This window comes from Melanotaenia boesemani, chromosome 13, assembly GCF_017639745.1.
Source record: "Melanotaenia boesemani isolate fMelBoe1 chromosome 13, fMelBoe1.pri, whole genome shotgun sequence".
Taxonomy (NCBI): Eukaryota; Metazoa; Chordata; class Actinopteri; order Atheriniformes; family Melanotaeniidae; genus Melanotaenia; species Melanotaenia boesemani.
This window is the reverse complement of record NC_055694.1, coordinates 7553754-7580098: the sequence shown is the minus strand read 5'-3', so window position 1 is coordinate 7580098 and position 26345 is coordinate 7553754. Positions and strand designations below refer to the sequence as shown.

At 39.8% G+C, this 26345-nt stretch overlaps 1 protein-coding gene across 4 annotated transcripts in view; it reads right to left on the bottom strand.

Annotated features, from left to right (window-relative positions):
• Positions 1-2029: 2029 nt before the first annotated feature.
• Positions 2030-26345, bottom strand: part of LOC121651250 (membrane-associated guanylate kinase, WW and PDZ domain-containing protein 3) — a 46188-nt gene continuing 21872 nt past the window's right edge. For 2 of the 4 annotated variants that reach the window (XM_042003272.1, XM_042003271.1), the window contains exons 4-17: positions 24610-24729; positions 21904-22077; positions 18763-18961; positions 14485-14552; positions 13345-13506; positions 12329-12854; positions 11669-12224; positions 11458-11521; positions 10953-11366; positions 6896-7096; positions 6731-6807; positions 6494-6640; positions 5810-5948; positions 2030-4944 (exon numbers count right to left, since the gene is read on the bottom strand). In XM_042003272.1, the coding sequence (XP_041859206.1) occupies positions 3845-4944; positions 5810-5948; positions 6494-6640; positions 6731-6807; positions 6896-7096; positions 10953-11366; positions 11458-11521; positions 11669-12224; positions 12329-12854; positions 13345-13506; positions 14485-14552; positions 18763-18961; positions 21904-22077; positions 24610-24729 (3947 nt within the window). In that variant the 3' untranslated portion in view covers positions 2030-3844. Of the gene's footprint in view, positions 4945-5371; positions 5476-5809; positions 5949-6493; positions 6641-6730; positions 6808-6895; positions 7097-10952; positions 11367-11457; positions 11522-11668; positions 12225-12328; positions 12855-13344; positions 13507-14484; positions 14553-18762; positions 18962-21903; positions 22078-24609; positions 24730-26345 lie in introns of all 4 variants that reach the window. The other 2 variants (XM_042003273.1, XM_042003274.1) reach the window with 2 other exon arrangements.

The window sequence follows — 26345 nt, the reverse complement described above, 5'->3', positions numbered from 1 at the left end:
CCGTTGTCATTTAACATGGATTAAACGGAACTTCCGGCACGGCTTTTCATAATAAAAGCCTGACCGTTGAGCGGAAACTAAGGTCATGTCCAGATTTGACAGCTAAGAGATGTGTTAAAAAAAGCCGTGATTTTCGTTTTATTAGCAAATGTAAAATGTAAAATGTTTTTGTGTTCCTTAAAATATTTTGTTGTGGTGTTCACTAAATATTGTTTTTACTTTCCCTCCTCTTTATTTGTGTCATTTAAAGGACCACAGCTGCAAATCACAATTTACTTTGGAAAAACAAACAAAATTTTTGGAGCTTTCTTTTCCAAAATATTAAGTGTTCTTTTTTACTTTGAGTTTTTAAGCTGTTGTGTATTCTGAAATACACATAACACTATGAAGCCACAGCCTGACTGAAAAGGATAACCAAATTTGGTACTCAGTTTCAAATTAAATGGATTGTCCCAACAGCTTGTCATCAAGTTCTGCAAAAGTTTGTGAATGACCCATTAATTCTAGATGATGAAGAAGGAACACACCTAAAATATGAGAGCCCTTTAGAACCAGGCCACTGTATTAAAGCCATGAAGTAGCTATACAAAGCACCATTTACATCTCGAGAGGAAAGGTGGAGGTGGTGGAAGACTACAAATACCTGGAAGTTCAGCAAAAGACTAGACTGGAAATGCAACACAGAAACCATCTATCAGAAGGTACAGAGGAAACTCCACTTTCTAAAGAAGATGAGATCCTTCCATGTCTGCACCAAACTTTTGCATAATTTTCTATAAGTCTGTTATGGAAAGTGCAATATGTCTTGCAGCCATCCATTGGGGAGGAGTTTCGGAACAAGAAACTTAAAGAATTTAAATAAACAAATCAATAAGGCTGGGTTACTTTTAGATTAAATTAATAACTTAAGGTAAGATTAACTTGGACAAGCTGATGCGCTTTCATTCAGAAAGCTTTTTGCCTCCTGACATGTGATTATCCATTTAATGAAAAACTGAAAAGCACATTCTGCGTTCCAAAAATCCAATGGGGGTTTACTTTTCCCATACACTCATGCCTCCCATCTGTCTTTTAAGATTCTTAAGCAGCATATTTCTCATTTGTCAGACATGTAAGAATCCATTTCACATCCTACTGGACTACACCAACCTAACAAATATTTTCAACCCACAGAGAACAGATGACTTGGAGGCGAATCTTATCAGTTTAATTGTATCGATGAAAACAGAGATAAGGCACGTGGTCATTTTGTTTTGAAGCCACTGTTGGAATCTCATTTTGCATGTCTGTAACTTTACATGCCTCAGTATCTTAATGCAGGGTGCACAGGTAGGTAAAAATCACTTCAATATAAATCATTTCCTGTAGAGGTTTATTTAGTTGTGCTGAATCTACAACTGAAATGTTGTCATTGGACTGATTTTATTTTTTTTTTAATTTTCATTTTTCCTTTAAGCTGAGTTGAACAGAAGGATGCAGCTCAGGACAACATGAGAAAAAAAAAAAAAAAAAAAAAACAACAACCTCAGAGCGATGTTATTTTTAGTGGGAGTGCTTAAGAGCTCATATCTAAACCGAAGGCTGGAAACCCACTTGCTTCTCTCTCTCTATCGCTGTGTGTGTGTCTGTGTGTGCATAGTAGCACACACAGACACACACAGGTGAGGTTTCTGCAGAGTGGGAAAGTAATATTAGATTCAGCAGTGAGCATGGAGAATAGGAAATCCATGTTCTCTCAAAAAAAGCAGGTTTAATAATTGATTTGTGTAAAATGGTCAGACCTTGGTGGATCTAATTTATCTGTAACTATAAATAGATCTTCACAGTGACAAGTTTTACCCTCTTCTGTCATTAAAAAAATCTCAAATTTCCCATTGTTAACACACATAATCACACACCATCCTGTCAAAACCTCAACTTAAATACTTACACTGTAGTTTATATTTTTGCTGCCATCTGCTGTCCATTATTGTGCCTATAATGGTGCTAAAAAGCAATATGAGATAGAAATTCATGACCACAGCAGGAAATTGGTTGAGCAGTTTATTTGCACTTTACAGTTCAGCCAAAAACAGTCCCCCTTTAAGAAATTAAATAAAAAGAAGAAGAAGATTAGCAAACTTTATAAAACAAGTCTTACATATTGGCTACGCTGTGTGGTCACTTGTTACGAGAATACAGTTTGTTTCATTTGGTCACTGTACTGCGATTCTGGGCTGCACAGCAAATGCAAACAAAGGGAATGGGCACACGGTTCAGTTCTGTGGTTTGTTCCCATGGGTAGAAACAAAGAATTGACAGGTAACAAATAACAGTCTGCGTCTCCTAATGCCGCCATAAAGAATCAACTTAATATTGCTTTGACAATGAAATAATATGCATACACTTCGCATTGTGAAAATGGCGTGAAGTCACTCTGTAGCTTATCCTCCTAATGGCTTATCTAGAGCAAAGTATCTGAAAACCTGAGTTTATCAAAAAGGATAATTTCATAGAAAAATAACATCTCACAGTATTCATTAATCTTAAATCTTAAATCCATAAAGCTTAAATCTTAATAATTTGTCCGCAACAGAAAATGATTTAAAATAAAAAAAATGAAGAAAGAAAATGATGTGCTATATCTCAGTGTTCAGAGTTCAGTAGTTTTAATTTGATTTACAGTAAGGGCCTTTTTTCCTTTTTAAATTTTTTTGGCATGGTTGAAATTACTAAACAACTTACCCACCTCTGGTATTAGACACCTCAGAGCAAAGGTTTTCACAGTAAGAAAAATCAGTGTTTAGGATAAAGTGGTTTGTTACCAAGGCAACTGTACGTGGCACGATGGGCACAGCACTCTCTAGAATCTAGATAGTGGTTTTCTTCTGACCCCACATACACAATATTAACAGTACTGGAAATATGCACACCAGATGCATATTTTTGGCATCTTTTGCTGATTTCTGAAGTTAGGGTACGACACGGAGCATCCAAACCACACTCAAGCAGCATGTTACGAAACATTCATTAATGACTAGGGCAGGTACTACCAGTGTATTTAGTCTGTGTTAATATTTTTCAGCCATCACGAAAGCTGGGTACCAATTCTCACGCTACTCTTCATCACATAATGATAAATGATAATATGAACAGTTAACTTTTGTATGTAATATATAGATATACTGCATATATTTAAATATTTAGACTCATTATAGTTATACAAATCAGGGTATATTATTTACAATATGCTCTGTTACATAGTTCTCTACAAATATTTACAGAATATAGATTTCACACCTGCTTCTGAAAGGGATTTGCATTATCACAATCAAATATCAACTTATATGCAACAACATTACGAGTTGAGGCAAGTGTCCACAGACTGTAAGACAAAGAGGGTACAATACAAACATGTTACACTGTTCCATTCGGGCTAGAATGGGCGTAGTGCAGTGGATATGGATGGCTGATAGTCTCGGACAGCTGCATCATTATTGCTCAGTATCTCAGTGAGGTATAAATCTATGCAGTCTTGAGTACACTCGACTAAAATAGTCTGAATCACCACGGAGAAGCAAACAAGAAGTAGGAAAAGTACTAAAAATAAAAAGTGCGAGCTGAGGAGAGCAAAACAGCTGCTTGGAAGGGCATTTACATTTGTCAGGGAGAGAGATGACATTAGTTAAAATGGAATTTAAATGTCAGCCAGAGATCAGCTGCAAAAAGGCACAAAGAATATGACTTCTACCATAGATATCAAAGTGACTTGGAGAAAGTGATGGTAGAGCAGAAAACGAGTAGAGGTCTAACAGTGTGAAACTGAATCTGATGCAGTATCATTCTGCTGCTGCATGCGTAATTTTCAATTAAAAGTAAAAGAGACGGAGTTTCTTCCTCTTCTCTGCCCTGTCTGACTCCTGGGCTGCCTGTTCCCCGGTACGATCTGAACCAGCCTCTGCTTGCTGGGTGTGAGCCAGGGGCCTGGCAGCACCACGGCCCTCTGCCCGCCTGCCAGAGAGAGGCCTGAGATGCTGGCAGGAGACACGCTGCCATCAGATTGGCTGCCTCCAGACTCTGAGTCATCGTCCCCAAGCTTCTCTACAGACATTGCGGAGGTCAAGAAGGAGAAAGGCTTTCTCTGAGATACTGGATCTATCACAGCAACACCTGGTAAAGGCCCTTCAAAGTACATGGACTGTGCATCATCATCCTCATCGCCTTCATTTAGATCGGTGGCTTTCTCTCCACGCCTGTCATCATCCCATAACTTTTCCTGCTCACTCTCAAGTTCTTTGTCTCTCTTCAGTTCCCTGTACTCTGCTGTCATATCCCAATTTCCATCAACCTCTACCTCCTGGTCTTGTCTTGGTCTGGGAAGCTTTAAGGTCGAACTTGGAATAGGTAGGAAAACTTCATCCTCCTCATTCTCTAAATTTTCTCTTTGCTCCACCTTTTCTTTCACTCTTTCCTCGGCAGCAGGTATTTCCTGCTCTTCCTCCTGCTCAGACTCCTCACTCTCCTTTGCCACCCTCCCCCTCTCCTCACTCCTTCTTTCCCTTCCTTTACCTCTGCTCCTCCCCCTATCCCTTTCCTCCTTCCCTCCACTCACTGTCCCATTCTCCGCATCACTGTCTTCATATTCCTCGACGGCATCTTCAGGTAAACTCTGAGATCTTCTCTTTCTCCTCCCACTCCTGCCCCTGGCCTCCCGGGACCTTTCTCCCTGCTCAGAGACGGGACTTTGGAAACGCAAGCGCTCTCCTCCCCCTGAGCCCCGTGTTCTTCTTCTTCTTTCTCCTCTTCTACTCCTGCTTGTCCCTCTTTCCCTCTCGTCTTCATCTGACCTGCTTCTCCTCTTCTGCTCGGAAGTGCGCCCCCTCCGTCCGGCGGAGTTTACTGCAGCCAAACCCTGCTCCTTGGGGTTGTACAGGAGGGAGGGGGAGATGATTCTGTGCTTATGGCCTGGACACACATTAGGCAGGGAGGAGAGAGGAAGAAAAAACAGACTGAATTGGAAAGCAAGAGGCAGGGGGGGCAATGTCTGTGGTAGACAGCATTATATAATCTGTCTTAAAGAGACTTGAAATCTTTAAAAGTGTTTCACAAAGTGTATTAGGTTAGTTTGCTTTGCTATTTAAATTTAAAAGCCTTCATTAGTGATACAACACACATCTGATCATCAGTATACTCTATGTTTGCATAGTTTGGAACGCTGCATAATTCTTCTTTAAGAAAGGTTTAAAACTGAATTTGGTGGGAAACATGATGCTTAACATTCCTTACTTTATTAATTAGTTAGCTGATATTTTATTAAGGAAATTTAACACAGGCTTTACTTGTGGTTATTGTTTAAGGGGGATGTAGAGAGACAGAAAATGGGAGAACTAACAGGAACCATTACCAACCGCATATTCTCTGTCCGTCCAATGACATAGAAGCAAGGTTCGCCTAGCTTGGAGTTGGTCATACACAGAGACAAACTGGAGAGTTCCACTGAGAGTCAAAGAGGAAAAAACATGGAAGACAGGAAACAAAGGAGTGGAGAGAAATGTTTGAAAGGGGAAATGAAGGAAAACCACAGTAAGGCAAATGCGGAAGGAAATATGGGAATATTAAGAACAAAAAAAAGGATTTAATGAGCCAAAGATGTGATGGGTTACAGAGTGGGAGAAACCAGAGAGCATGTTAGTCAGACTCAGTCCCACAAAGATAAAAGAAGATAGTGCCCAAAAGATATATACATTGCATGCAAAAGAGCTTCTATTATCTGATTATCCTCTTCCTACATCTTATTTTTATCAATGCTTTTGACATTTCTCTGCCTTACCATAGTCAGGCACGTAACCGTTTCCTCTTTTGAGGACCAGATGGATGCGGTGGCCTCCTCTGCGGATCTGTTCGACAGCCTGGCTGTGGGTCATCCCGGCCGTACTGTCCCCATTTATCTCCACAAGCTGATCACTGACCTGCAGCCAAAACATCCCTTCAAATACCGTGTGTCTTTCTCATTCATTCACTTGGCCGCACACCTTTCAGTAGATAAAGAGGACATTTCCCTCACAACCACCTCATGATGGCACTAGATCACTAAAGTCTAGAATTCATCCTGTTAAAATCCTAATAAATGTTGCCAAATGAATGTTTTCTGTACTTAACTTTCTTTGTTTCTCAACTAGTGATTTTCTTTTTATTTTGGTTTTCAGGGGTTCGACTTACATCAAATGTCTGAACAGATTATAAGAAACAGAGGAGCATATGTGCTTCATATATTTAGAAGTATATGGTAGGTCATTTGGAGCTCTAGTAATCAACCGAGAATACATTAAATGTGCTTTCAAAGTAATGTCATGACTCATTTCAAACAGAAACTACTTCACTCTTGATGCTTCAAGTGCACTGCTGCACAGCTTGATGCAAAGAACCATAATGCCAATGAGACAGAGTAGGTAGAAATAAATTTACTTTATAAAATAAAAATAAATAAATAAAAAAAAATGCATAACAGACTTGCCTGTATCTTCTGGCTCCGTGAAGCGGGCCCTCCCTCCATCAGTCCGAGGACATATAGACCCATGTTGTACTCACTGCCCCCTCGGAGGCTGAAGCCAAAGCCTGAGGGGCCCCGGTCCAGATCCACACTGTAATACCTTGAGTCACGCTGGGAGACGAGGGCAGAGACAGTAAAAAAGGATGACTCATTATCATTGCTGCAGGAGGTGCTATTAACAGGTGATCTAGATGTCCTTACCTTTGGACGTGACCTCTGACCTTTTCTGCTTCTGTGACCATGCTCATGGTCAGTGGTTTCTGTAAGGTTTGCGGAATCTGAGAGAGACCCCAATTCAGGTTAAGATTATTTATTAAAAGCCAGGCTGTACAGTAGTTTGGTTTGTGTGCGTGTCTGGATACTTACAGGTGCTGGGGCGGGGGACAATGGTCAGGCGTAGAGTATTTCCTGCTCGACGAAGAATCTGAGCAAGCTCCCTGTGTGGCAGAGTCACCACCGGGCGTCCCTCTACAGCTTCTAAACGATCTCCAGGCCGGATCTGACCGCTCTTTGCTGCAGGACTGCCCCGACGGACGGTCACAAACCGATGGGGAAGAAGAGATGCAGCTGAGAAAAAAAAAAAAAAAAACTTGATAAAGCTGCACCAACACTTTAACCTAAAATATTTTTTTTACCTGAGGGTAGTGAGTAATATTAGGCATTAAAAGTAAGTAAATCTAAAAGCTGACAGATTCTGGGATGCACCGTAATTCCTAAAACAATCTGTGATTAAGCACCAGATTGTGGCAAGGTTTCCGTTCTTAATTACTTCTCATAGAGGCATTTCTTTGCACCTCCCCCACCGTCTCCTTGAAACACTCTCCTCTTCTCCTTCATCTTCCCATCTATCAGCCTATCTCACCATCGGCTGACAACAGATTTTCCCTGTTTAACAATTTGTCTTTCACTTCAAGAACAAAGTGTCATGGAACGTAGCCTTCCAGCAATATTTTTCCGTCCCAAATCTGTCAAACTGAGCACAACAGGCTTAAGATATTTACACTTGAGTTTACACAGCATCAGTGTTCCTCACTCTCAGCTTCTTCCAGTTACGCAAACTTGCAGGCTTTACTTAATTTACTTTTTTTCTGTTGGCACCTTATATTATGCTTTTTTTCCCAACGTGTGAGAAAATTCTGCCCATCATTCCTCATCCTTAACACATCCTTAACACACAAATCAGCTGTAATACAACAAGTGTAATATGTGTAATTGATAAAACTTGGAAATTAGGTCACAGATGCAAGAGTGTAGTTGTTGTTTTCTAAATGATTTTTTAAGAGAAAGAATTTTAAGCATTCCCCATTAGCCTATCATGTACCCAAATTGTTTCCTCCTTTATCTGATGAGATTACTCACATATAAAATCGACTCTGATCAGCATCTGAGGTAAATGAAAAAGATACAGAGCAGCTTAGAATTACATTTTTTATCCAGTAATCTCCTCCAGCAATAAATTAAAAAAGAATGCTTCACATAGCTTTTAGCTGCCTCTGTCTGCTCAGTCATCTGACTGTTGTTCCTCTATCTTCATTTCAGTTAACTCTCTGTTACTCCTTCCCTGACCTCGCTTTGAGAGTATGTTGTATTTTGGTGACAGCTGGCTCCTCTGAAGTCTTGCCAATGGCCTTACGTAACCCCAGGGGAAGCAAAAACATTCTGAGATTCATTTAGCTGAGGTAAAAAAAAACTCTTCAGATCCCTCCTGAGTAAAAATAGTGCATTTGAATTGATTTTTATTGTGAAATTAAATGCTTGTTAGCAGATTAAAATTGTGAGGTGGTGAGGAAAAAGCCATAACAGAGGCAGTGCATGTCACGCTGGGATGATGATTCAAATAAAAGGCCCAGCCTATAAATCAGAGCCCAGAGACATCTCCAATCTGGGCCTAATCTGGGTGACCCAGGCAGAAACAGCAATCAGGTCAAATCAAAGCCAAGGCAGCTTTGGAGATAGTCTTCTTATTATGCATAATACATCAACAAATACATGAATACACACGCACACGGTCCCATTGTGCAGACACACATGCACAGTGACTCACATGCTGAGAGATTGGGACAGATATGCTTGGTCACAGATGTACAAACAGACACGCTTAAACTACACACAGCTGCATCCAAATAGACCGCTTTATGCTGTGGAGTCTTTTCCCCTGGCTCTCTGTGTTCTGCTGTCCACAGTAATCCCACTGCGGTATGCATGCCCAGCAGCCAGCCAGTCAGCCTCTGACACGCTGCACTGATCACCGCTCAGGAGAGGTAACGGCCCTCCCTCCTTGCTCCCTGCTGCCATCATAAAATCCCCAATCTGCAGCACAGATGAAGCAGCGGGCGTAGACATCAACACAGCAGCCTCCAGATGCCAAATACAACACGGAGGTTGGAGGAAGTGCAGGTCTTCAGCAGATCTCTTACACAGTAGAGTATTTGCAAACAGCACTGCTGAACTACCATTATATCTATTGCACTTTCTGCCTATATGTCTCACTAATGACTCACACAGATTTACTCCATCAATACATTATGTCATGTGCTAATGTCCCTATCATTTATTGTTGCATCAGTCAGCATGCACCATTATCATAAAAACAGCTATGTCAAATATGGTATCACTCACAGCATCAGTATGATCATCTATGTGGCATGCACAACATATGAGTCAGTGGATCTAACTTTCAAACTGTCAACACACCTGACCAAGCAAACTTTGCAGTGCAACACAGAATCTAAAAGCTCCAACACCTGTGCAAAGCTAAATGCACCAAATTCTCCACAATTTCTGATAAACACACAGCAAGAAGTAGAGGAATAGTTACGTTTAGAGTCCTTCACAGTTTTCAAAGCAGACTGTAGTCTCTCCAGCATGGCTCTTTAATTAGCATGTACACACACAAAAAAAGAAAGACATAAAAAGAAAGAGAAAATCCTGTGTTCCGGGTTTAGCAGCTTGAGGGGTGTCGAGGTTCACATGCAGGAGCTAAAACTCAGGTTGCCTGCCCCCTCTGTTGCTCCGCAGAAAGGGAAATGTTCAGCGTAGCATTTCTCTTAAGCATTCAGAGGGTGATGGAGGGAGCGCGAGGTAAGAGAGAGTGAGGCATGCAGGAGAGAGACAGAGAGAGAAAGAGAGAGAGGGAGAGGGGAAGAGTTTTAATCTTCTGAAAAACCAAACTGGACGCTTTTACTACAGAGTAACAGGGGTGTGAGACGGAGAGCGGGAGGGAGCTCATGAGACAAGAAAGATTGATGAGTAAAAGAGAAAGATAGGAAATAAGGAAAAATAGTGAGAAATGGGGGGGCTTTATCTTGATGGAGGTTTATAAGAAGGCAGGGTTTTTGTGCTGCAGAGACAGGCATACTTACAGCCTTAATCTCACCAGAAAAACAAAAACACGTGTTATCTTAGACCATAAAGCAAATTGAACTGCATCAAAGTGGCTGCCAATACAAGACATGAAGAAGAGAGGGGATGGGGGGAATACATGATGGAAATGCTGCAGTCAATCTAATAGTCATAGTGTAAGTATGGCACAAAATGACAAAAAGAGAAGAAATGAAGAACTAAAACAAGGTTTAATGTTCTGTCAAGTCAGAGCAGACAGACAGACAGAGAGGCAGCTGATTTGATGGTTTCAACAAAAGGTTGTTCTGCAGGAGACATTTAAGCTGGTAAAGTGGATTAAAAAAGATCAGAGGTATGAAAACTGATCAGATATAACAGTAAAACCACCTGCCTAATAATTCGCCAAAAGCAGCTCTAATCCACTCTGGATAACGTTTGGAATTTTAGGAGGAATTTTTTTTTCTTACCGTTTCTTTTTTTATTTTTTTTATTTTACTTGAACTGAACTGAATTTATTTATTAATTTATATATGAATACATATATAACTAGTTATTTGTATACCAGCTTATTAAACATTAGCTCCACATAACATTTCTTTTGAGTCACACAATTTATGCCCAAACCACTTTTGGAAAGTGCATTTAAATTAAGCTTTTTAATGAGTAGCAAAAGAAGATATACAATTGAATAGTGTTGCCCAAGTTCCTGTTAGCTAGCCAAAAGTGCACTTCATAATAAACCAGTCTGAAAATAGTAGATGCCAAAAGCAATTTCCTTCAACAATGCAAATACGGCCAACATGGAGGTACGGGCAAAAGGCTGATGATGCATCATGACTCATCTGGTGGCATGTGGCCATGGTGACCACTCTTTAATGTGTAATTATCTAATGGTGGTTCTGTCCACAAGGGCATCCAGATGAAACTCATTTTTGTGGGCAGGTAACCAAATGGTTGTACTGGGCCAGAAAAGTCGAACTAATGCAGAGCTATGTCTGTCCAGCTCTATTTCAGATCCTTAAAAGGAGAAAGACCCCATCATACGACAAAGTTAAACCACATGGTGATTAATGGCTCTTACCTTTCCCATTCTCAAGATCCTGAGAGGCAATGACAAACCCAAAGCCTTCTCCTGGCTTCCTCCTCAGTTCCACATCAAACCCACGAAATGGCCGATTTTGTTCACCCCTTCGCTTCTCCAGGCCTGTATCGGGCACCGGGTCTCCGCCAGCGTCATCCTCCAGGCCTATGTCGATCCAGTCTTTTGGCTCCATGGTCAGGGTCACTGGAATCGACTCCAAGAAACTGGTGCTCTGGATCAAAGAGGGATGCGTCGGGACCGGGGAGGAAGGGGTGCTGATGGAGGTGTGGGGCATTGGCAGCACTTCTGGGAGAATAGAGGAGTTGTCTGAGCCAACAGGTGGAGGAGGTGGACGGAGAAGAGGTGGAGGGAGTCTCCGAATAGAGCCAGGGGAGACAGATGAATGATAGACACCTGACAATGAAAGAGAGAAAATAGCAGAGAAAACAACGTCAGTTGATAAGTTATTAAAAATCCCTGACTACACCAAATGTAAATAGTTTACCTCCCCTGTAAACCAGCAAGATGACTTCTCCCTGTTTGGTGTGTTCCTGCAGAATTATTTGTATCTGTAGACAACATTAAAGTATATTTAAATCATCTTTAGATTGCTACCTGCTTTTATTCATGCAAACTTATGCAGCAATTTATTCAATTAAGCAAATAAGTTTTAACCTAGTGGCTAAGAACTGTTGAGTTTCCTGTTTCTCTAATACCTGATCAAAGCTGAGACTCTGGATATCAGCCCCGTTGATTTTAACAATAGCATCCCCTGGCTGTAAGGAGTTGCACTGCTTCCTGTCCCAGACTCGTTCCACCAGAGTCATCCTGCCTCCCGGACCACCAGCTGTCACGCTGAAACCGAGGCCTCTGTCTCCTTCAGTCTGGGCCAAGGCCACTGGAATCAGTTCCCCTCCACTGAAACCGCCAACCCCGCTGCCCACGCTCATCCCACCGGGAGAGGTCACAGCACTGGGACTGGCAGTGGGGCTGGTGTTTCCATGAAAACCATTGAAGCCACGGTGGTGGGGGCTCTCTTGGTTGGAAAGAGGTCTAAGGTGGGAGGTATGCGCTCTGAAGAAGTGGGAGTGTGTGCTTCGGGGACCACCGGGGGAAGAAGAGGGTCGACGAGGTGACTCGGGCAGGGGTAGCCGGGACCCTGGGATCGTACAGGTGGACAGGTCGCTTTCAGATGACTTTGATGTACCATAACGGAAGGGATGAGGCGGTGTTGAAAGGGAATTATTGTTGTGATTACGGATCATCGAGGCCCTGATGAAAAAGTAAAAGGACAAAGAAATCAATAACAAACTAGTCTTTGCATTTTAGGGATTAAAACCTTTGCACTTGTTCATGTCTTTCTATGTGTTTTCTACCTGTGAGAACCAATTGCAGAAACAACTTCACTGTCGCTCTGGCTGGCCAGATTTGGGTCAAACGACTGTAGCCTGGCCAAACTTCTTAGCGAACGGGGCGGGCGAATGGGCGAGGAGGAGGCTGCATTACTGATACTGGAGCGTCTGTACGGGGGAGGCGGTCTGGAAGCAAAAGATGTGGCGTTCCCATTGGCATCCAGAGCCACACCGGGTTCCATGTAGCTCACGTCATTGTGGACTCCGTTATAATTAAAGTGCTGGGTCTGGGGCGTGGGTGTTGGGAGGCGAGGTAGCTGGTGAAAAGACTGAGGCTGGGTGGTGCTGGGTGGTAGCATGGGGTCCTCGCTGTCCAGTAATCGTGGAGGGGGCTGCTTGGGTCGACCGTCGGAGTTGTAAAGCATGGGATATCCCCTTCTAACCTCTATATCCACACTGTGGCCCACAGGCACTGATTTGAGCATCTGTACCACCTCTTTGTGAGATACTCCCAACACACAGACATCATTTATGTACACCAGGATGTCGGCTAGTAAAAGTACAAAGAAAAACACATGTTATATATTATTGTTTTTCACTTTTTTGGCCTATTTTTATGAGCTTCAGTGTGAAGACGTGATTGCAAATAAAATACTCTGTGTGTGTTTTTGTGTGGGTGTGGAATAATCCAACCAAGTAATCCCCATAAACCAGCCTATTAACAGATATAAACTAGATCAGTCCCTGCAGAGACAGCCTGTGCTCTGGCCTCCTAGAGTGTTAATATCTGCTTGTATGGGTGCAGACATGCGTGGTTGTGAACAGGACGTTACACCACTGTATTTGCAAGTGTTACAGCTAGATTATAGCGTTCTAGCCTGTAGAATTAGGGATTGTCACATAGATTTTGTTTGGGACATCAGAAATTTCCAGTTATAATCAAGATGTGATGCTACAACAAGAGCTGAATGAAACAATCTAAAACATGCAAAAAGTGTTTTTATGCTAGCTTCCCCATGGTAGAGCATCCATGTTTTTACCTGTCTTGAGTGCAGAGGGTCCGCTTGCTGTCACACTGTAGACTTGGAGGAACTCTCTTGGTCTGCTGCCCCCCACAATGTTAAAACCAAACCCTCTTGTCCCCTTGATCAACTGTGAGTGAACAGGGAAACCCCTGAGCTCCCCAGGCTGGTCTGTGAACCCTGGTAGTCACCAAAAGAGGTAAAAAAAAAGACGGAGAGACAGATGGGATAACAGTGATGCTTATCTCCAAGGAAAAGTCTTCCAGGAAGTGAGGATATGTGTGGAGAAAAGAGTTCAAACTGTACAGTGTGCTTATACACAACCAAATAGTTGGAAGTGACAGGTTTTAGGAAGGAGGGAAACGAGAGGGAGTTGTAATGCCGCAGACCAACTGCCAGATGGCTTTTAACAAAATGCTACACAAACCAAAGCATATGGTGGAGAGATTGCATTAAAAGCAGAATTACGGACTACCAAGTTAAAATTGGCAACATAATCCATTAGCTTGACCGTGCGCAGCACAGTCCTTTATATTTACTCTTAACTGAAATCTGTGAAAAGTGATTTTGAATTGCATTTATTGTCTACTAACACAGCTCTGCCTTGATTGTAGTTGAAAGAAAACAGCAACACTCGTTCCTAATTCAATTAATTATATCATAAATAGTGTATTATTTATCAAACTCCTCTCATATGCAGGCTTTTCTGATCAAAGTGAATACCACATCACCTTCTGCTGGCGAGAAAAGTGTACTGCACTTTCCTGTGACAAGCTGGAATCACAGCAAGGTAACTCAGGCTTCTTTTCAGACATTATAAACTAGATTATGTTTTTGTTATTTCAACAACGAATCATCAGACCAGTCACATGTCATCCTTGTGTCGACCCTGCCAGCCTGTGCAGCAGGTCTGGCTCTATGCCAGCAGCTCAGAGCTTTAGGCCTTAATCACTTACATGTCTCTGTTCGCCGAAAAGCTCATTCTATCTCATTTGACTCTAACAAGCTGGCTGTCTCTGACTTCCGGGCATGACAAATTTGCAGCTTCATTTAGGCTGTTCAACATTTCAATATGTTCCAAGTGTTCTGATAATCGCATAGAGAGAGAAAAGAAAGAACGAAAGAAGAAGAAGAAAAAAAGAAACAAAAGAGGCTCACATTCATTTTTGTAGACCGTCTCCCGGCTTGAGGGTCGAAGACTCCAGCTGGTCCTCTTTGGGCTGCGCCTTGGTAAAACAAAGAGGGGAAGCAGAAAAAAAGCAACTTCAAGCTGGGATCCTCTCCCAGTGTTTCCAGTATGTCACCTATTCACAAGCATCTCTCCTAACACTGACAAAAATATCACTTTTGTTGGTAATATTATTGATTTTAAAAGAATTTCATTTCTTGGACATTTAATAATCCCCCATTCACATGCGTATACCAATTTTGCATCCAGTTAAACACACTGGAGGTTTCACCAGAGCAAGGGGAATGCCTCCTTGGGCCAGTGGAGCTGATCAGTGGACTTTTCTTGAAGAGACAACCTCACTAGCCTTTATTTTCACAAAAATAACAGATATGTAAAAGCACATGGCACTCTGATTCCCATCTGCTGGGTGGACACGCATATGATTTACTCTTCTGCCCTATTTTGCATTTTTTGTTTAAATAAGTAAACTCATTAAGTGTGCAACGTGTAGCCTTTAGGGATTTCTATAGACAGAAATGCAGTGTAATATAAATAAATAACCACATTTTCATTAGTTTGAATGAGAATGACATAAAAATATGTTATTACCTTTTAACTTGACTTTTTATAATTCACACACAGTTATAGCTGTCTTTTACCTTTTTTATTTTATTTTAATCTAATTTGATTTTTTGTACTTACGTTCTTGCCCCTGTACAGAAAAAATATATATTGCCATTTTGGTTTGTTTAGTGGAAGGGGTGTATTATTATTATTATTATTATTAATATTATTATTATTATTATTTTGTGATTTAATTAAAATGGTACTGAAGACTCGGCAGCCATGGAAAAACTTTTTACTTAGTGTTGTGTTTGGTTATGACAAAGAAAGTGTTTGATGATGTGGGTAAATTCCTTGTAATAATGCTCTCTATATTCCATAGTAAAAAGTATACATTAAGATATTATTGTATTGCTTTAAGCAAAGTAAAACAATACCACAGAATAAAAAATATCTGGGAATAAAGACTTGATGCCTTTTCTTGTGGAGTCTGTTTTAATAAATAAAAAAGAGTGAAAAACTTCTGCAAAAAAAGAATCACAATATTTTTTTCTCCTTTATTACACTGGCTTGCGGCAGCCAGATGCATTACCTTTCTTTCACATGCTCAGACTGAAATGCTGGATTCCGCTGCTGGTGTTCAGGTTAATGTATAATCCATCATTTGGATTTTCATGACAGCTACTTTTGGCATTTATTGACAGAATCTTAAAATGCTGAGCCCAGATGATTAAGTACTGTGCAAAGGCTCGACCCACCCCTCATTTCTTTATATATATCCCCAGGAAAACAGGAAACAGGAGAAGTGATTTACTATTTACTTTAACCTTTATCCTGCAACACAACTCAAAACATCTTCACCAGATTTTCTTCTAATTTTTTAAGTAGTCTTCGGGAATGGTTCTTTAGGTTTCTTACAGGACTTTCCAAAACTCTTCTTTTGTCATTGGCTGCCATTTGTTCTGTTGCTCTGGAGAGGATTCATCACTCCATAAGGCCTGTTGCCATTGATTTTCAGTCCAGTTCTTGTGTGATTTGGCATAATTCAACCTTTTCTCCTTGTTTCCACTCCTTCTTGACAGCCACCCTTCCATGGAGGTCATTTCTAATGAAGCTTCAGTGAACAGCAGATAGATCAACCAAAGGGTCTGATGATGATCTTTCAGTTTCTTTATCAGGTCTCTGATGGATTTGTTTAGCTATTTCTTAAGAACAATAATTTCAGATACTGTTAATCTGCTGTATACAGTTCAGCTAGAATATCATCTTAGCCGAATAAACATTGCATCATCCCTTGAGTTGGGTGCTTTTTAATACTCAAATGATTGCGAGTTAAGTCTTAAGTGACTTAACAAAAACTGGTGGTGTACATGGAGTGAATTGAAAATGAATAAAAAAAAGCAGCTAATGTCTAACGACAAACTTTTAAAGGCTTCAAAAAGCCTGGAGAACTATTGTGCAAGGCCACTTTAAAATATTACAAGAAAGTGTGGCTGATTGGAAGCTAAATATTGGTGGGTCAGAATTAATAAACATTTAGGTCTTATCATCATCATCTCATTGAGCCTTCAGTCACTTAGACACTGTTAATTTTGATTCATTTGTAGAAAATAGACTGTGTGCACTCACACACAAATGTATTTTGTATTTTCTGCTTCCTCGGTTACCATAGCCACTAACCACTACCATTTATGTTCTTCTCACATTCAGTAGTTATTGAGGCTAAACATTCAGACTAAAACACATATCAACCACATCCAACACTGGCTACAACACTACCCCAAGATTAACTAGCAAACTGCTAAAAACTTATCTAAATTTAAACTTAAAAAACATCACCTAATGGCTAACAACTTACTTGATTTTGAGACTTTTTGAGAGACAAAAATGCCCTAATATGGAACCTCCCTCTTTTCCTTTGTGGCTCAGCCGATGCTCCACTTGATCAGCCAGAGGGTCCATGGTTATCAACCTGTCTGCATGCACAAGGCACCACAGAAGAGGAGGGATGCTATACTTTTGCTAACCAAGATCACAACACTGAGTGTGTGTAATTCACACAAAGTTATCTGCTTCATTCTTGTTTTGCAAGATATGTCCATGCTTCCTTGAACAGTTAATGCCAGTCTGCACACCTTCCCCGCATGTTATCAGGGAGAAAGGCAGTTGTTTGGGAGTCTTTGGTTCATTACAAATAAATATTCTATCCTTTTGTAGCTTTATAAGTACTGCTTTCTGCCTTTTCCAACATTCCCAGCTTGGATTTTGCACCTTGTGTTGGCTGTTGCTGCTCTGCCTGTTTCTTATCAGTTCCCAGTGTCAGAACCAGACATGGAGAAGCTGCATTCAGCTTCTATGCTCCACATGTCTGGAACAAGCTCCCAGAAAGCCTCAGATCAGCTGAAACACTCAGTTTATTTAAATCAAGGTTTAAGACATGCCTGTTCTCTGCTGCATTTCAATAGTTTTTATTTAGAAGTCAAAATCTACATCTGGTTCTTTTAAGCTGGAATCATGTTTTAATATTGTCTTTAACTTTATTTCTTGCATTTTATCTATTTTATTTTAGCATATTCCTTCTGCTTTTATTTCATTAATTGCATTTCTTTTAATCTTTATTTATTTTTTATTATTATTATTTTTAAATGAACTTGTCTGCACCCCACTGTAATGATTTATGTAAAGCACTTTGAATGGTCTTGTACATGAAATGTGCTATACAAATAAATTTGTCTTTGCCTGACATACTCTTTACTTGAGTTTGCATTTTTCCTGACTCTTGCTGGTATGACTACAAGCACCACTGACTGCACCTCTCTGTTTAATGCCAGCTAGCCTATTAAATTAAATTAAATTAAAAATACTGTATTTATCACAGAAGGAAATTACAATGCTGTAGTATTTTTTTTTTAATTAATTAGAAGAATTTAGTGCTTTGTTCCTGAGGGCGATAGCTGCTGGCAGTAATGATCTCTGGTACCTTTCTGTCTTGCACTGGAGAAACTGAGCATTTATGATTCAAACCCTTCTGGTGTCCTACATACGGATCTTCCTCTGTGAATACATCATCACAAAAGTTGGATATTTTTTTTAAACAAATGTCTTAATCACTCTCTAGAATGACATGACAAACTCCCTCATATTAGTCAAGCTGGAGCCAGAAGAAGGTTAGCTTAGTTTAGCTTACAAGCTACAAGATGAGGAAAACCGTCAGCCTGGCTCCAACCAAAAAAGCCTTTCTACTGTACCAGCACCTCCACAGCGCTAATCTCATTTGTTCAAACAGCAGTGTTTAAAGGCTTGGAATTAGTTATGATTAAGCACTAAAGAGTCATTTGGCTTAGGTTTTAGCTAACACGGGTAAAGCAAGAGGGAATCTGTGGTTTAACAGACTTTGACCAAATATTTGACCTGTCTATGGATAATTTGCTTCAACATCACAACTTTCATTTTTAAAAGAAATGAAATAACTTAAATGTAGTTTCTTTTTAAATTAATTAGCTTTAGTCTATAACTAATTCTTTATTCTAAGACAGAACCAGTCTAGCAGTTTGTTTCTAGACTTTATGCTAACTAAATCAACCATCTCATAACTGAAATAGCTAGCTGGAAGACAGGAAAGGAGTACTAATCCTGTAAAAACAGGGAATAAACACACTTATCAAAATACTTAATTATTATTTCAGCAGGTAGAGACTCACTCTATGTATAGTGATTCTCCTGGGTCACTGAAAGCCTGCTCCCCGTGATCAGGCATCACCCCTCTAATTCTTGCACCACTTCTGCCACAAATGATCCCGTTTTCAATGGCGCGACCATCACCTCCACTGCTGGATGCCCGGGGCCGACCAGGAGACCGGTGGCCAAGAGGGATGCTGCTGCTGACACCTGCAGAGCCTCCTGTAATGGTAGTGAAGAAAGAAAGTCAAAAAACAAAATGAAAAGTGACATATTTCATAGATGCAGAAGGCAAAGTTTCTCTTGCAATATGTTGACTTGGCACTAACAATTCCATTGGTGGTTGTCAGGCAAAAACACCAAAGTTCAGCATCTCTGCCATCTTTGCCCTCCCTCTAAAGAGGAGGAGTATGTGACCATGCAGACCATACTACTAGTGTTAGAAAAATAAGCATTTTTCCCCCTCTTAACTGTCCTTGTAGCTGTCCTTCAGCTTTTAACGTCAGCATGGATGTGGGAGACCACCGACACTGGGCACCCTGAGTCCTGCTCCACATGACAAGTACTGCTGACCCATCCACCCACACAGTCACACTTCAAAAGATGACTCAGCAGAGGTCAGGGTGTTGGATGACTCTCACTTCAGACTCCATTCTGCCTCAGTCCTGCATTCATCCCTTCCAGTCCTGCCTCTCTGCTGCCTTACCTGACTGTTTGGAGCGCGTCGCTAACTCTCTGGATGTCTGCCTGCCGGCACTTCTCTCCTCCCACTCCCCTTGCCTCTCCCTTATCTTCTGCAGCACTCAGGCTTCCTGCCTTCATCCCTCTTAACACTCAACCTTCCTACCTGCCAAAACCAGCACCCTATGTTACAGCTATCCTTCCTTTACCTAACCATATAATCTCCTACTCACCTCCTGCTCAGCTCCTCCCACCTAAGGTCTTTTAGTAAAGAAGTATATTTAAATCAAGCTCATTGACATAATATTACAATAAGCCAATATTTGTATTTATTTCATTTTATTTATTTCTACTTTAAAATAAAGTGAGCTGCAGAAGCTCCTTGCCTTCCCTCAAAATTTCTAATATTGTATTGGATAATTTGGATAATTAGATGTAGTGACACAAATGGAAACTATGATGGTAAAAAGTGTGTTCTGTAGCCAATTTTTTTTGGCATTTTCCTTCTAGGCTACTGTAGTCACATGACAGTGCAAAATGGCTGTGGGTTGAGAAGGCTTTGAAGCACTACAACACCTTTAAATATTGCTTATTTTTATGTAATGAAAGCGAACAGATGCTAATGTTTATATGACTGAACACTAATAAAAGCTTAAGGATGTTATATTGAATTCCTGCCAACCCTAAAAGTTACTATCTATAACTTTAATGATGTGACATTTGTTGAATTTCAGGCAAGATTGTATTGATATAGTATTAATCTTGCTTTATGCAGTTTCAGAGATAAAAAAAAATATTACACAAAGGTTTGGGCAGCCTCAGGGATTTGAGGAGATAAGTTTTACCAACATCTTTCACCTTAATTATCTTGTCACAGCTATGGCTTTTTCATGTTAACTATTATGAAAGGCTAGCTAGGTAATACCGCCTGCAGGGTATGCTGAAAGTTAGAAAAACCGATGCCCACAAAGCAAAGCCTTCCTCATTTCATAACCAAGAAAAGGAGGTTATCAGGAAAAGTGGAGGTCAAGCAGAGGTCTAGAAGACCAAGAAAACCTGCTGGGAGAAATGCTTATAGGATTGCTAAGGAGATTATTTTAACAGATATTTGACAAAGTAACTCAGATTTAAACAAATATGGCTTTCTGGGATAAATCATGAAAAGGAAATCTTTTCTACATCATCACCACAAATTCAGCATCAGACGTTTGAAGTCTGATGCGTTTTGTGGGTTGTTTGACTAAAATGTATAAATGTTGCAGTGAATAGAGCAAGAAGAGCAATGCATCAAGGATTTTGTAAACCTAGAATACTTCTGTAAACAGAATGGGTGATAATCCCTCAAACAAGAATGGACATACTTTAAGGAGGATGCATGCAAAAAGTGTTTACATGGAGTAATAATTGCCAAAGGGTAGAAACAAAACTGGGTTCTCAAACTTTTGCTTTGCATTCTTTTTCTTTAATGTTTTTTCCTTCTAAAAACTGCCTTCAGGGAAAAATGTTTTTGATGATTTTTTTTTTTTTTTTTGGCTTGGGAGGCCTTATTTAAAAAAAGGAGAAGAAAACAAGAATAAAGAAAAAATGTCTTTAGTCACTTATCAGATTTCAGCTGCCTGTGAGTTTGTTGAAGTTCAATAAATGTGACGTTTCCCTATAGGCTTGCATGGTGGTTTAAAAAAACTGCTATATTGCTAACACTGAAAACATCTTGACTGTTCAGAAACCATTTCCCCCCCTCGGTTAGAGGCAGTTTAATTACTCTAGGCTAAACTATATCAATGCAGGTAAAGCTGGATATAAGAGCTCATGCAGCAGAGCATAATTATTATTACTTGTATATATTAATACGTTTTCGTACATGTACTTTGCTAATGATGATCTGACTTTTTAATTTTTTTTTTTTTTTTTACAATATCTTTACTTTTGCTGATGATTCATTACTTTTCATGTCCTCTATTTAAATCATCCATCACATCTTGAATACATAAGCTGGCTTACTGACAGAAACAAATGAATAAATTACTGCATTTCAGCACTAAGGAAAGTTAATAACTTCATTTTAACATTTCTGGCTTTTAGTCACATGGCTGTTTTATTCCTCACCCCTCTTTTTGCCTATCTGCTTGCTTGGCAGTGACCTTCCTTTGGAGGTGATCCAACAATCAATGAAGCCACAAATCCACTGAGAGTTTACAGCATACTAATTGTGCTAATGATTGATTAATTTGGGCATCAGAGACTAAAGCTATATATAAACACTAGATACTGTGCAGGGTTTAGCAAATACAATGTTTTCTTTGTTGAGTGCATATATATATATATATATATATATATATATATATATATATATATATATAATTTCAACTATGAAAGGGGTCCCATTTTCCTGTTTTGCACATTAAGAACTGTTTAGCACGATTTCCTTTAAATTTACACCCATGACTTTGATCATCAGCGTCATTTGGCATAACAACACTTGCCTGAGAGGCCTAAGTCTTCCTCGCTGTTTATGCCTTCATCTGCAGCTTTCTCCAGGTTGGTGAGTGATTTGCTGCGTGTGCGGAAGTTTCTCAGCAGGTTGCGGTGTTCCTGGTAGGTGATGGGCGGGCTCTCTGCACTTACGTGAACAGGCCTAGGTGTGCCGTAGTAATTCCCTATGACAACGCAGGGCAGGAAATAGAAGTATTGCCTTAAATAATACAGATGCAAAGAGCACACAAAATACAGAGAATAAGATTTTGATTTGGAGCATATGTGTTATGACTGGCACAGACATAAGGGCAAATTACTGACAGTTTATAAATCAAATCCACTTGTATAAATCTAAAGATCGAGAACAGCACACATTCTGCATCAGTATGTTATTAGTTTCAATCTGATTTGATTTATGTCATTAATAAAAAATGTTACAGTCAGGAGAGCAGGCTCATGCAATTGTGTACATATATAGGACAATTCTACCTATGTTTAGCTTTACATTATGTATCCCCTGAGATCACATGCTGTTTTTGTTCAAGCCATCTGCTCCAGCTTCTAAAAAAGAAATGAAATTACCCCCATCTCTCTCCCATTTGGCTTATGGAGATCCAAATGGGTGAGAGGAAACATTAGATTAGTGAACTCAACAGCAAGGTCACCAGCCGTCACCATTTACTGCAGTTTCTGCAGGCTACTGCATGCACAGTGATGCTGATACTGCTGATACTGATAGCAATGTGTCCATCAATGTCAGATATACACCAGGTGAGGATGACATTTATTGCTCCCATTAAACTCTTATAAATTATGGATGCTAATATATGGAGGCTTTTTAATCAGAGGCAGCGTTTTGACCCTTAAAGAAGGAGGAGGAAAATACGAGCTAAGTGACACCTGATGTCATTAATATATACCAACAATTGGCTTTTGAACTGACTTTCTGTATCAAGGTTTCTACCATGTTTTTCACATTAAACAGCTATTTCATGCACCATTGTTCACTGGTTAACATTAAAATGAAGGAGAAAAAAATGCTCTTTTAAGATTTCTTGCCTAATTAAATTTTGAAATAGAAATTGTTCAAAGATGCTACATGCTTTAAGCTATGAAACTAAAGCGAGGGGACTTTTAGCTTGGCTTAGCATAAATTCTAGATGCTCAGAGAGATAGATAGTCTGTCTAAAAGTATTTTAAAAAGATAACTAGCACTACTATATTATGGTTTATCTCATTTATTTAACTTGAACAGAAGCAGAAATATACTAATTGTGGCTTTACACAAATTAATTCTAAATGTATAATTGAACCCTATGTCTTTTTTGTACTTGCGGTTTTTGTATGTGCCAAAAAATAAATAAATAAATAAATAAAAATAAAGGGTGTTCAGACAAAATTCGGGTAACTGTATTAAGTAGCTGCCCAGAGACAAGAGGGGTGATCTTCTGATGTAACTCTTTATAAAATGTCATTGAAAAACAGCCAAAATATTTAACTTTAAAACTTCACAGTGACCTTAGCAATATTGTATGATTAGCAGTTTGTAGTTATGCACCAACAAGGTTTGGTAATGAGAAATGGAGTCATGAGAACAGCTTTATTATTACATGGCTATGACTCCCAAAATGCTATCAAATACTAAACCCACCTTTAGGATTACAACTGGGTTGGTTCCCTCAAAGGTACTGACTTTGTACCCTCAATAATGCCATTCATACCTTATAAAGACCAGTACTGTACCTTTGGGGGCTGTCTGGTCTTTACAAGGTAAAAACTACACTTTCAAGGGGAACAACAGCAGTACCTCTGAAGGCACCATCCCAATGACAAACTTTTGTACCCCTGAAAGCACATTTGGATACTTTATTTTCTAAGAGTGTATAAAGTAGCTAGCTGCAAGGTTGTGTTTCATACTGTCGTCACCTCGAATAAAGATAAGCTTTTATATGGGTGAGCGAGAAACAAATCTTCATGCGTTTTATGCCAAGTGCAAAAAACACTACAAAAGTGCAGACCATTTACAACTGATGTTTGATGTACCTAAACTTATTTTCTGACACTGTCGACACAAACCATCAATTTCAGCTTCAAGGATCTGTGAGGCCCCGTGGTTGCAAGTTGATAAGTAATAACAGCCATGATTTTTGTGATCTAAGTAATCACATGTAGTTATGTAGCCTCCCAGAAGTTAATAACTTGCCCAACGTCCACAATGGCCTCTGAGTTTTATGTAGTATAATTAAGTGTCTTCTACTAATGATGGTGCTTAACAGCAAGAGATTGCATGACATCGTTAAAATCCATTCCGAAAATCAAAACAAATTAAAGTCAAGCAATTTTTTGAGGCATCTTGTGGAGTCCTTTGTGCTGTTAGCTGACAGTTTCCATATGTTGTGGTCCAACATTAATAACTCATAGCAACACATAGCCAAAAAAGCCCCAAAAAAACCCATTAGTCCCACCAATGACAAGATCCCTGTAAAGCTTTGTAAACAGGTTATATTTTAGAGCAATTTATAACTTCAGGTGTATCCAATCAGTTGTAATTAATAATTTAGTGAAACAAGGTTTGAATAAATGATGAAGAGAAGAAAGTAAACTTTAAATGCTCTCTTATAAATACAAATGCTTAGATCTTTATCCAGCACTCTTTCAAAAGCCCCCTGTTGCACTAAAACATCCAGAAATACTCCATCATAATTCACTCTCACCTTTGAACTTCCCACTCTCAAGCAGCGCTCCCGACTCCTCCAAAGAGAAGAACTCTTCGATGGAGACAAAGTTGTAGTCTACCCCTGAGATTTCCCCCTCTCTGGGCTGTCTGGTTGTACCTGTGATAGAAGACATTATGTCATACATAAGAGTGATGAAACATGTATCGGATGCTTTGACATAGGTGATATAGGTATCTGTTAATCAGAAGTAAAGGTGTCATCCATCCTAGTTGTGTCTAAACAGCTGCAGGTCAGCAGACAATAAATACTCAAGATTTGCATTTAAGGAATTTTGCAGAAATAGTCCAAAAGGTAAAAAACTAATAACTCTATGCACATAAGACTTGGATATAGGATTTAAAAACTGTAAACAAAGTAGGAAAAAAGACAAAAAACAAAACAAACAAACAACAAAAATATTCCATTAATTGGTAGATGCAACATTTCAGCCTTTTAGCAGAAACTCTCAAACCAAAATCTTCCCTTTGGTATGACAATAACAGGAGTTTACCGTGGGCTGTTTATTAAGAACAGATCAGTAAATGAAACATTAATGATGCACTGATAAAGTCTTAAAGTCATTCTATCACCACTGCAAATGTGGAGCACTCAGATGATCAATGGTCTGTAATCAGAATTGATTTACATTGACCTTGGCCAGGAAGAAATCGGTGAGTCCAAACCACGACACAAAAGCATCCTGCATCATTAGAGGATCACTGCATTTGTTTTATTTCAACCCAGACTTCACATCTTCATGCAATTACATGCAAGTACAGGCATGTAGTGTGAAATATATCACATTTTTAATGGGTGTCATGTAGCCAGTGAAGTAATTCTAATTTGCAAAAAAGGGTGATAAACGTCCATTCTGACCTTGGAACAAGTCATTTCTTTCCCCAGACAAAATCATACCAAACCCAAAGTAAAGACAAATCTCTGACCTTCTCCTGGAGGACCACATGTGACGTCTGTGTGTGGGGCCAGCAAGAGGAAGTCACACCCAACTACCCTATAAAACCCATGATTAATGCACCACTGTCCTGGGAGCAGTTCTTCCAGCGACAATGACACATGCAGGACCAAAATGAGGATTCACACACACTGCAGTCATCCAACACATGTATACACAGACACAAAGGAGTCAACACTGAACATTAGATAGTCCCTCCATCAGCCTGACCTCTTCTCTTTGCAGCACAAAGTGTATTTACTGTACACTGTGTGCCCCAGTCAGCTTTGGCTCTATGCCCCCTGGTTGTATGCCAGTAATAAACCCTGCAGTTGTAATGTTTGTTGGACTAACTCCTTCTATTGCACCTATATTTCTGCATGTTCTTATTAAGTCTGTCCGTATGATTCTTTCTGCTTTATGATGACTGGGCGTGGAAATTTTCTCCAGCGTAGTTGGACCCCCATCGTTTGTGCTGCTTTTTGATGGGATGCAAAAGTCCAATGTACCAACTCTACCTGCTGATACATCAGTCCTGCCTTTGTACTGGTTCTTGCTTCACTATGGCAACACTTGCATCTCTACTCACTCTAAAAGAAGATGTTCACTCTCTTGTGTGGAGGCACTTTAAATTTGTACAATCTTAGAAAAATTAGAAGTCTCTGTGTCTAATTAAAGGTCTTCTAACAATTCTTCTTCTCCCCTCAGGACACACAGTATCTCTCCAGCTGATACGGTGTGAGGCAGGGATTCATTATCTATACTCCCTCCTTGGAGATAT